This window comes from Dendropsophus ebraccatus, chromosome 1, assembly GCF_027789765.1.
Source record: "Dendropsophus ebraccatus isolate aDenEbr1 chromosome 1, aDenEbr1.pat, whole genome shotgun sequence".
Taxonomy (NCBI): domain Eukaryota; kingdom Metazoa; phylum Chordata; class Amphibia; order Anura; family Hylidae; genus Dendropsophus; species Dendropsophus ebraccatus.
Window position 1 is genome coordinate 167783350 of NC_091454.1, and position 12750 is coordinate 167796099.

The 12750-nt window shown below is 41.2% G+C and overlaps 1 protein-coding gene across 2 annotated transcripts in view; it reads right to left on the reverse strand.

Annotated features, from left to right (window-relative positions):
- Positions 1–711: 711 nt before the first annotated feature.
- The window catches only part of ELL3 (elongation factor for RNA polymerase II 3), an 85260-nt gene continuing 73221 nt past the window's right edge, over positions 712–12750 (reverse strand). For both annotated transcript variants that reach the window (XM_069956641.1, XM_069956648.1), the window contains 4 exons: positions 12146–12194; positions 9134–9305; positions 8096–8140; positions 712–819 (listed from right to left, as the gene is read on the reverse strand). In XM_069956641.1, the coding sequence (XP_069812742.1) occupies positions 712–819; positions 8096–8140; positions 9134–9305; positions 12146–12194 (374 nt within the window). The remainder of the gene's footprint in view (positions 820–8095; positions 8141–9133; positions 9306–12145; positions 12195–12750) is intronic.

Sequence of the window (12750 nt, forward strand, 5' to 3'; positions counted from 1 at the left end):
TACTGCTGTAATTTAACAAGAGATAGTAGATCAAAAGCAACTTTAATAGTTGATCCCAGGTCAGTGTAAATCACAATGATTCCACAAAATGTAACTAGTTTACAATAGTGACATGTACTAAATAAAGATTTATTCACAGATTCAGAGAACTGAAGAGCAAAATAGTCTCTGGTTTGGCGTATAACCCATTTCATGCTACTAGGGGGTCAGACACTCCTTCCTTTTTCATTGAGAGCTAGTCTTGCTTTTCCCAGTTATTTTTTTTTTTTTTTTTTTTTTATATATAAAGTCAAAGAAATGCAGTTTTTGTTTGGCAAAGGCAGTGATCCTTCAGTGCTCCAGGTATGGCATGACCCCACATTAGTAATGTCCACAGGGGCAGTATAGTCAATGAATTCTTGTGTTTTATATACTGCTCCATCCTTCCCAGTAGATTACTCAAGCTTAATCTTTGCCAGACAGTTTCTCACCAGAAAAGCTAAAACCTCTCCTCTGTACATTTTCTAACCTTTTGTCCCCCTTAAGGCCGTAGCTGATGCAGTTGTGATGCGACAAGGCATGTCTACTATGGTATATATCATACAGTAGTTTGATGGCACTTTTTTCTTTTCCCCCATAAGCTGCTTATTGTGCAGAAGTCTTTCCATTGAGGCCCGCTGTGCTGAGATGTCCTGTTCTGGTATGGATCAAAGGTCTCGTAGACAGCTCAGTTTAGGTTGGCGTGTTCTTCTCATACTCCAGAATCAGGTGTTTAATGTGTGAGAGTTTGTGGTGCAAGTATTCACAGCGGCTCTTCTCTTCCCCATAGCCAGGGTAGGTCTGAAGAGACACACATTAGAAGGTTATTTAGCTCAGGTCTACACACTCTAACATACATGTGGCAATATAAACAATAGTCGGTCTATTCCCATAAACTTTAGGGCAGGTTGAAAGCAGATTGTGTGCTACCCATAAAACTATGTACAATGAATGGGCTCTTTGTTAGAGGCAGCCATGTAGCATTAGACATCCTTTAAATTTCAGAACTGCAGCAGTTCACTGTGACATTGATTTTATTAGGGGTTGAAGGAATACTACAGAAATATTGCCCATGTGGACAGGGTAGCCTCATTATTTCTATCCACCAGATGACTTTTTTTAATCTATTAACTGGTATACCTTCAGGGGACATTTACGTGATTCATGGAAGTCCAGTAACTATGGACAATGTGCTACAGAATTCAGAGTTCCCCTGCATTATCATATTGCCAGTAGCTTTGAAACAGTTTAAATCTTCACTACTGTACTGAATCATAATGAATATGCTGAGAACTCCAAATTCCATTCTGTAGCATATCTGCATTTATGGGCGTGCATGGAATGTGTGAATGCCACTGCAACGTTGTACAAGAAGACTTCATAAGGTTGGAAATCTATGAATAAGATCTGGTCATTGGTGCCAGCTACGATTAGGATGTCAGTCACCCAGATTACTAGATTGACCCATTATAATGTAAATTTACACTAAAACTGATCCACAGCAAACTTTCTCATTTAATGACGCACTCTGCGGACATGTGTATAATGTCTCAAGTAAAGAAAAGGCAGCTTCTGCCAATAGAGAGGCCATTCATTTACTGTATGAATACAACCATAACCTTCAGAAAAGGTGGTGACCAGCATGGTAAAATGCAATGGAAAAAATACAAAACAAATCTAAAATTAAGGATTCCTTCCAGTCATTTATCACCTATCTTCAGCATGACATGAAAGTGCTGCCCCTCATAAACCCATAGGGAGATATGAACAGCTGAGTGCAGGTAATCTAGTAACTGGGATAGTGCAGTAGTGATCACAGTGAGGATGTTGTTTCTCCTTTATTCATCATCCTATACTGTGATAAATGACAGTGGGTGACACCCACTTTTGCCTTTTTATAGTGTTATTTTATTTGGCTGGAAACTAGTAGTTTGTGGATAGATTAGATAGATATTAACCAATGCTTGTTCTCCTTCTTTAGGCCTGAATATTTTTGCAGTTGGCAGCCTCAGTAAGGCTAAGTTTAAAAAAAAAAAAAAAAAAAAATCTTTGTTTTAAAATGTCCATTATTGCATCATTTTAATAGACTAGTGAAATGCATTAAATTCTATGGCAGAACGGACATCTTTTAAGGCAGACGTCCAATGTTCATGACCAATATTTTCAACTTTTGCAAGCAGTGGATGTTTTTGTTTTTTTCTGCTGTCCTTACTATTACATTTAGTGGGCTTATTAATTAAAGACACACCTAAGGGGCAATCAGTCCATCTAATGGTGCGTTTACACGGAACGATTATTGTGCGAATTTGCACGATACTGATCGGATTCAACGATAATCGTACGTGTGAACGATGAAACGACGAGCCAGAAATCGTTCATTTTGATCTTTAAACATGTTCTCAAATCGTCGGTCGTTCGCAAAAAATTTGCATTCGTTCCGTGTAAACTTATGTGCAAGATAGACTTAAGCTATCTTAAAACTATTTTTCCGTACAATATATTGTTCCGTCTAAATGCTGATCGTTATAGAAGAAAAGTTACTTCCAAGTCAGTGATCGGGTGAATTATCGCTCCGTGTAAACCCAGCATAAGCTAGAATAATAATCCAGCAGCCATCATTGCACTGACTGGCGGCCAAGCTGCAAAATAATGTATGTTATTTTGGACTCAAAATGATGGGCGTCGTTTAAAAGAAAACCAAAAATACTATGAACTGACAAGAAAAAAAAAATGTTGTGGGAACATAGCTTCCCTTACGTCCCATTGGCATCACAACATATGGGGTAAATTCGCCCCTGCGAGCCCCTGGGACGAAGGAATATTTAATGAAAAAATAACAATTAAATTTTAATCCCCTCCTCCATGAGGTATAAATAGGCTCCACCTCCCCCTAGACCTCAGTCTTTTTTTACTTCGTTGCTGTTAGCCCTAGGGGACTTTGTCCCTCCTCTGGTTTTATGCTTTGTTAACCTGTTGCATTCAGGTTTTCCCTACAGGTAATGATTGCTGGGATGCCGCTGGAGCCGGTGTCCAGGTAGTATCCTGATATTTGCTTCTGCAGGTCTTAGCTTTTAAGTTTTTCTTACCTAGTGCTTCTTGGAACGCACTCTGCGTGTCACCCGAGCCGCTGGCTTTTCTTCCAGTCGCGTTCGACTGTGGAACGCATCGGCGCTGCGTGCGTCTCAGCACTGCGGCGTCGGCGTCATGTCACTTCAGGGGGCCGGCAGCGGCGCACTCTCTGCATGCCGGATTAGCTGTGTGTCCAAGGCAGAAGGTAAGCTCTTGCTACCTCTAGGTCTGGCTGTCTTCCTCTGGAAGGATTTTCTGTGGCTCATTTGGATCTAATAGAAAACATCTGAGTGCAAAGTGCTGTGATCTCTCTTCTATATACTTAAAAGTAAGTGTTGCTGCCACCTAGTGTCTCTTTCCGATATCACTCTAGCCAGGCTAGTGGTTTATATGTATTGTAATACATTGATTATTTGCAGATGTCTGAAATGGAGACCAGTCCTGCTGCTGGCAAAAGACCTTCTAAGGAAGCACTTCATGTACCGAGTGTGAGACTCCACTACCTGACGGCTATGGATACCGTAGGAGGATCATTTTTTCCAGATAAGATTCATCCTTTCTTTCATAAAAATATTTATGAATGCCTAAAAATATTTATAATGCCTAAGTACGCTGTCCTTCATGCAGACCTAAACCTATGAGGAGCCTGATGTTCAGGATGTAGTTGTATGGGTCAAGGACTATGTGCAAAAGACTTTAGCGGCTAATGAGAATCGCCGCCCGTGTCCTAAGTTAAAGACCAAATGGAGTATTTTTCTCTCTACTCCCAGCCTTTGAGTATATTACTTTATGGCTGTAGGATTATGGTCATTTTCAGTTTTACTGTGATTGATGAAGTTAACTCATCATCTTCTTCTGAAACCTCTTCTACTTCTGAAGATGAGAAAGAATTATTCAGGGGGTATTTCACAGCTGATAGAATTCACAAGCTCTGCTAAACTGTGCAAGCTGAAATACACCCTGAGGAAATAGAAGAGGATAGGATTGGTCCTCCTCAAAAAAGCCTAGGGCTTTTTCTGTGGGTAAGACTTCATTGTCTATGTTACAGGCGGAATGGAAGGAACCGGAAAAGGCTCCGGGTTTGAGCAAGAGGTTTAAGACCTTATATGTTCTCAAGGAAGAACAATGTAAGGACTGGATTGAGCCTCCAAAGGTGGACCCGGCCATAGCCAAACTGTCAAAATGTACTGTGCTGCCTGCGGAGGACGGATCCAATCTTAAGGATCCGATGGATAGAAGGGTGGAGGTAGCCCTCAAGAGATCATATACGGCAGCGGCAGCCCAAGGGGCAGTCTCCATTTCTTCTTTTGAGGTTTCTAGAAGCCTAAGAAGATGGCTGACCAAGGTCCAGGAAAATTGGAAGGTAGAGCTAGCAGGGACAAGGTCCTTCGCTCCTTAAAAAAGGTCATTATGGCCATTGACTTCCTCTGCGATGATGCATCTCAGGGAACCAGGTTAGCGTAAAAAAACTAGTACGCTCTCAACCGCTGCCGAAGGGCGCTATGGTTAAAACCCTGGGTTGGAGATGCTAACTCCAAAATTCAGCTCTGTAATATGGAGTTCCAGCCAGGTAGGCTGTTTGGCTCTGAGCTGGATAAATTAATGGAGGAATTGTCTGACAAGGAGGGGAAGTCCCTACCATTGTCCTATAAGAGCGGTGATTCCTTTCGCAGAGCAAAATCTCCTCAGCGAGGCAAAGGGAGATACCAGTACAGAGGTCGAGGAAGAAACTATTCCAGAAGAGGTTCCGGGAAGCAGCAGAATAAGGACACCAACAAGAAACCAGACTTCTGACGCAGAAGCTGTCCAGTGGGAACACGTCTGAGTTTGTTTCTCCCTGCCTGGGAAGAATTAAGAAAAGATCACTGGGTGTTAAATATTATTCAAAATGGTTATGTCCTTCATTTATCATCTCTTCCTCCTCCAAGATTTCTTCTGTCAAGAAATCTTAAGCCAGAAAGACACTTAGTCCTAGAGACAGAAATTCTTCGCCTCCTTTCCATTGAGGCTCTAGAGGATGTTCCTCTATCTGAGATCGGTCAGGGAGTTTTACTCCCCAGTGTTACTAGTGCTGAAGCCATCCGGAAATTGGAGGCTTATTATAGATTTGCGATATCTCAACAGATGCATCGTAAAGAAGACTTTCCACATGGAGAACATAAGATCGGTAAAATCTATCCTCCAGGAGGGAGATTTTATGGTCACCATAGATCTACCGGATGCATATCTTCATGTACCGATTCTGAAGGCTCACAGGAGAGCCTTCGCCATCCAAATCCAGGGGAAGGTAAGACACTTACAATTCAAAGTCCTTCCACCCGGAATACCTCCGCACCCTTTGTTTTCACAAAGGTAGTGTCACCATGATGGTTCGCTTCCGTTTACAGGGGATAAAGTTATCCCTTACCTGGATGATTGGTTGATTATGACTCAGACTCAGGATCTTCTGAGAGTTCAGTTGAACTATGTCCAGGACATACTTCAACAATTAGGTTGGCTTATCAACATAGAGAAATCAGACTTAATTCCTAATTCCTCCTCGTCAGGTATCCATAAGAACATTAATGCGCTTTTTAGGGCTCCTTGCCTCAGCTGCGGACGCGGTGCCATGGGCGTTATGGCACATGAGATTTCTTCAGAGAGAAGCACTAACAGTATGGAACCGAGGACTGAAGGACTTGGATGCGATGCATGTTCTATCGACTCAAACAAGACATTCTCTAATGTGGTGGAGACAAGTCAAACATGGAGTTTATTTTCAGAACCACACTGGATAACCATCACGACGGATGCTTCAGGAACAGGTTGGGGAGCTCATCTGACAGTCATCACGACTGCAGGATCTTGGAGTCAACAGGAATCCGCTCTGCCCTCCAACGTGAGGGAGCTTAGAGCGATTTACCTAGCTCTTCTTCATTTTTCTCCTCCTATTTTACAGAGAGCAGTCAGAATCCGGATGAACGACATGACCTGTGTGGCGTACCTAAACAGGGAGGTACCAGATCCCCTTCTCTCCTCAGGGAAGTAGAGAAGATTTTTCTGTTGGGCAGAAACCAGAATAACCAGACTCTCTGCGATTCATATCAGGGGTGTCGACAATATATTGGCGGATTGACTGAGTCGAGGCCTGACATTACCGGGGGAATGGTCTCTCTCAAGGAGAGTGTTCATTCAGTTAACCCAGAGGTGGGGGCTTCCTCAGAGAGACCTCATGGCATCAGCAAGCAATGCCAAACTGAGGAATTTCTGTTCCCTTTACAGGGCAGACAATCCCACGGTAGTGGACTCAATGACAATACCATGGACATACCAGCTGGCGTATATCTTTCCTCCCATAGCCATGATTCCCAGAGTTTGATGAAGATCAGTTGTCAGTGATAATAATAACTTCCTTCTGGCCGAAGAGGGCATGGTTCACCCTGCCCATGAATATGAGCAGAGGGGAATTTTGGAGATTACCTCTGCATCCGGATCTAATATTCCAGGGTCAACATCTGTGCAGGAATCTTTCCAGCCTCAGCTTGACAGCTCGGAGACTGAGAGGACCGTATTGGACTCTAGTTTTTCTGAGAAGGTATAGTATACCCTTTCTCACGCTCGTAGTTGCACTACAAATAAATCTTATGCACGGATTTGGAAGATTTTCAAGATTGGTGTGTAAGCAGGAGTATTGATGGACTTAAACCTTCTACTCCACAGTCATTGGAGTTTTTACAGGAAGGCTTCTATAAAGGATTAAAACCTAGTTCCATCAAGGTGCAGATAGCAGCCCTCTCTGCACACCTAAACTCACGTTTCTTTCAGATCTTGGAGGTAAAGAATTTTGTTAAGGCTAGACTAGGCCTAACCTGGTAAAGCAGGTAGACCCATGGGACTTATCCTTTGTGTTGAGACGCCTGTGTCTTCCTCCCTTTAAGCCTTGGGAGGAAGTAGACTTCAAGTTAACATTGAAAGTTTCTCTTTTACTAGCCATTACCTCTGCTAAGAGAGTTGGAGAACTTCAAGCCCTTGGCTCCGCACCTCCATACGTGACTTTTTCCCAAGACAAAGTTATCCTTAGGTTCCTTCCAGGATTCCTGCCTATGGTGGCTTCATTTGCCAACATCAACCAGCCAATAGTATTGCCTGTATTTTCTCCTACTGGATCATCTAAAGAAGACTTGGATCTTTCTTTATTGGACGTATCCAGAGCTATCAAGATCTATCTACATAGAGTAGGTGATTTTCGTAAAGACGAGAATTTCTTTATCCCTTTCGCAGGAAAAAACAAGGGGAGAAAGGCTTCAAAACCTTTAATATCCAGATGGATCTGTGACTCCATTGCCTTATGTTACTCTTCTGCTGATCTGGATCCACCAGAATTTACCAGGGCTCACTCTACTAGAGCTGTGGCCTCCACTTGGGCAGAGCGTGCCGCTGTGCCACTTGAGGACATATGCCAGGCAGCTACCTGGTCGTCTTTGACAACCTTTGTGAGATATTTCAGGCTGGATACTTCTTTCTTGTCAAGAACAACCTTTGCAAGATCTGTTCTTAATGCGGACGTAATAAATAACCCGCCCATTGGGGATAATGCTTGCTAATTCCCCATATGTTGTGATGCCAATGGGACGTAAGGGAAGCTAAAATTATTATGTTAATTTGTTTTCCCTAAGACCCATTGGCATCACAAGACTCCCTCCCTGTGTTTTATGTTTCTTTATAATTAGACTGAGGTCTAGGGGGAGGTGGAGCCTATTTATACCTCATGGAGGAGGGGATTAAAATTTAATTGTTATTTTTTCATTAAATATTCCTTCGTCCCAGGGGCTCGCAGGGGCGAATTTACCCCATATGTTGTGATGCCAATGGGTCTTAGGGAAAACAAATTAACATAATAATTTTAGCTTACACTAATGCACTGGCCAGGAAAGATTGTGGTTTACTTCTGTTACATTCTGTATGTTAACCCCTGACCATATGTACAGCACTTCGGAATTGATGGAGCTTTCAAAATAAGTATACTCACTTTCTTGAACTTCCTATATGCTGACAGAATCTTATTTTCAACCATCTAAAAGAGAAAATAATGGCATTACAGGGCAGACTTCTCAAACAGATATACACAAAACTAACAAACGTAAGGCAATGTATCATATGATGGACCTGACATTTCATTGCATTCACTCATTGTGGATTCCCTTATTTCTTAAAATATATTGCTCTAGAATCTATCTACCCTATGTTCATGCATCCCTAACTTGCTATACCGCTATATCATTACTTGCCATGTAGGAGCTGGGATTACAGGTTTATTGTTTGCAGTAAAGGCTACCTAAGCTTTCTCTTCATTGATATGTCAATTCTTTTAGTGAATGGCCAAATCAGCCTGTGCATAGAATTGAGTCTATGGCACAGACTGGAGATACAAGCGGGGACGAGTGATGGAATCCGCCTGAATTTCTCTGCGCGGATTCCTCAGTGTGAACCCACCCTTAGGGTGGATTCAAAATGAATGGGAAATATAAAGGAAGGACTTATCCTTCTACTCCATGCTGGATCTACTTCTGTTTATGGCTCAAAACTGCAATGGATGTTTTCCACAAAAAAAAAGTGTCTAAAGGGAACATGTCATGACTTTCTGACCATGGGCGGTCCCCCAGCAGCATCTCTTGGCCCTCCTACCCTTTATTGATCTCTCACTGTTTGGTTATAAGGAGAGATCTATCAACAAGGCCAGTGGGTTGTGGGAAAAGCTGCCAGGGACCTCTCCGCTGACTCATGGTTCATGCAGCAGGAAAGTGATGACAGGTTACCTTTATTTGCAGAATTGTGAATACAGCTCTGGGCTGTAATAAATGCTAACGTTTGAGGTTTGGTAAAAGGAAGTATGAAATCTTTCCTATATTGTTCCTTTCCATTTGCTGTCTGGTTTTCAAAAACTGCATAAAAGATCTGCTCTGTCCATTGTATTGTATTGTGATCAATCAAACAAACATGAGATGAGACAGAAGGTATCCACCAGTCATAGAACCTTCCCATTGTATGGATCATAGTACAATCCTACCTTGTGCTCTACTGTTCCTTGCTGATACTTCTTCATTTTGGAGCCAAGCTGCATAAACCTCTCCAGCACTTTACCAATCTTGGCATGCAGCTCCAGGTATTCGGTGTAATCCGAGGCAAAATCTTCTTCATACCGTTTCCGTTGATCTTGAGACATAATTGTAGTGTACTTACTGCACATTGCAAAAGAAAGGAAATTCACCAAATTAATTTTAGTCAATTAATTATTCCATTCAATACACTAATCTATTTTATGAACAATTCTTTAAGATTTTTTTTTTTATATACAAAACTGGTGCCCTGCTAGTATGTGTTACCCTAACAAGCCTCTAGGTGGCAACATTGTGCTTAATTTTGGGAGCTGGTCCTGCAGTACACACTGGGGGAGGTCCTGTCAATCAGCACTGTGTGTGTGGGAAGCAATAACCAATTATATAGTATTACACAAATACTAAATTAAGAATTTCGGAAACTTCAGGCCTGCAGCTGTATTTGTTTTATTAACTGAGCTGATCTGGCACATAGCACAAAAATGGGGTGGCTGAGCATACTATAAACTGAGAAAACACATGTCAAAACTAATAAAAGAATGCAAGAAATACACATATTTAAGGCTAGGATACAAATACAATATTCAGAACACAAATGGTTATTGTTAGAGCTATGCATGCTCTGCCTCTATTCACACAAGTCTGGACAGTGCCAGTCCCTGTATAATGAGATACTAGAAGCAATGCGTGTTGTTCATGGCAGATCATCTATTGTGACCTGATTGCATGTTTAGAGCCATAGGCACTGAGATCACCACACCTTCATCCTAAACGCGTTCCATGAAGATATCCTATGAAAATACTTGCTGCAAACCAATACAGTATATATCTTGAGATCTGTATTTAAAGGGCAAGTTTCTCTTTCATATCAACAAGTGACAGAGATTTGTAATTAACTTATTTTAAAAATCTCAAGTCTTCCAGTATTTATCAGCTGCTGTATGTCATTGACATAAGCATGCAGAACATGCAGCAGCTGATAAGTACTGAAGGGCTTGAAATTTGTTTTATAGAAGTAAATTCCAAATCTCTGGCATTTTCTGACACGAGATAAAAATTTAGTTGGGGTTGTCCTTTAAATTCCCGGCTGCATTCCACTGGTATGCTCTAATAGGACTCTGCACAGAAGACTATGCAACTGTACAATACTATAACATTACACTTTTATCAATTCACTTCAATTCAACATAGTAATATCATGCAGAGCCACCATGACTGTGTCAGTCCCATCCTGGTCTGATATTGATGGCGTAGCCTAATGGTGCGTTTACACAGACAGATTTATCTGACAGATCTTTGAAGCCAAAGCCAGGAACAGACTATAAACAGGGACCAGGTCATAAAGGAAAGACTGGGATCTATCCTCTTTTCAAATCCATTCCTGGCTTTGGCTTCCAAAATCTGTCAGATAAATCTTTCTGTGTAAACACACCCTAATGCTACGTTTACACGGAGCGATAATTCGCCCCATCGTACGATTAACGATTTCTAAGTAACGATTTTTTTTTATAACAATCAGCGTTTAGATGGAACGATATATCGTACAGAAAATTCGTTTTGCGATGGCTTAAGCCTATCTCGCATATAGGTAAAATCAGTGAACAACTGTTCACACGGATCTGCAAATTTTTTTGCAAACGATCAATGACGATTTATTAACATGTTCAAAGATCAAAATGAGCGATTTTTAGCTAACCGCTTGATCGTTCGCTGCGTTTACACGGAACAATTATCGCTCAATGCGATCGTTATCGCGAAAATTTGCCCGATAATCATTCCGTGTAAACGTAGCATAAGGGTCCATTTACACAGAAAGATTATCTGCCAAAGATTTGAAGCCAAAGCCAGGAATGGATTTCTAAAAAAAGAGAAGGCTTTCCTTTGTGACCTGATCTCTTTATAGTCTGTTTCCGGTTTTGGTTTCAAATCTTTTGCAGATAATCTGTCAGACAATCTTTCTGTGTAAATGGACCCTATGGATAGGCCTTCAATTCTAAATAATCGATTAACGCCTTTAAGATATATTGACATAGAAATCATTGATTCCTCAAATGACAGTAAAGGGGTAGATTGTAGCTTCACTATCAATTATTCATCCTGTAATGTTAGTACTGTGTTACGTCATGCTTCCTTACCTGAATGGAAGCCCAAACCAACTAGTGCATGGTTCTTCAACTCTGGTCCTCAAATCCCCCCAACAGGTCATGATCCCACACAGAGCACACCCGTGATAATACCCAATGCACTGCCTAGAATGATATAATCTGTGAAATACTAAGAAAACCCTCAAATCATGACCTGTTGGAGGTCCTTGAGGACTGGAGATGAGAAACACCGTTCTAGTTTATAGTACTGGCCCCTATAGATTTCCATGGTATATGGCAGTGCCCCATCTGCATGGTTCCTTAGGGTGGAAGGAGTTAAACCTTTTGCGCCAAGAGACTTTTCTCCATATAGATACTGTGCTTAACCTTGAAAATTGCACCAGCCAAGGGGGTCTCTAAGCAATGTTATCGCAATCACCGAGGGACATTGTGCACACAGTATGGAGTCTTTAACCTCACAAACATTTTATTTAGCAATTTTTTAATGGATATGGTGCTGGAAATTGTATTTTTATTTAATGGAGTATTGTATGTTTATGGATTATAGGATCATGTGGATACTTGGAAAGAATCTGCACTGAAAATGTATTTCCTGTTTTTAACATACATTGTGCCGGTTACATATGTGAAAGGCAGTGATTCCCGTCTTACTCAATACTAATACGTGAAGCCTCAGTGCCGAATAAGAGAACAGCCTGTGTAAAATGCCCAGCGATCAGCAGGCAAACTAAAAACGCTTGTTCGTCAGCTGATCACATTTTTGGTTGATATATGGAAATGTATGCACCTAAATGTACATCTGTTTTCTTATGTTTTTCAGCTTTCTGTACAGCAAAAAGCCTTACATGTATAACTTACATGAAATAGTCAGCGACTTCTTCAGAGTATGACATTGATTCTTCTTTTTCTAGAAAAAAAAAGCCAAGGTTACTGACTGATACAGCAGCATACTGAATAAAAGGATGTTACTAAAGACAGAAATTCCCTAATAAGGGCGGGTTCACACTACAGAATTCTCACGGATAAACTCAGCGGAATTCCGCTGAGTTTATCCGTGAGAATTTCCGTAGTTTGAACCCACCCTCACAGGCAGTTGATATCAGATTGCAAGGAAGGGACCTAGTAGCCAAGGTTTTAGGGCTGTTTTTCTGGGTCAAAAAGAGTCACATTTGGTGAATGAAGTGATTTATAAATGTAATAAATAATAACATCAAATGACATTAAGTTGTTTGAAATGGCATCATCTTTTAAACTGAACTGCAGCAGTTTGGACAATAAAAAATGCCACAACAAATCCAGCCATTAGATCCAGCATTTGAAGGGTCCAGTAAGCTGTTTTTGGTGGAGCTTTCTCATAGAGCTGCTTTAGCTGCAGTACACACTGTACTGTATGTCCAGGTAATTACCTTATCCATCACTTAAAGGGAATGTATCATCAGAATTTTTCTGTGACATTCTAATTT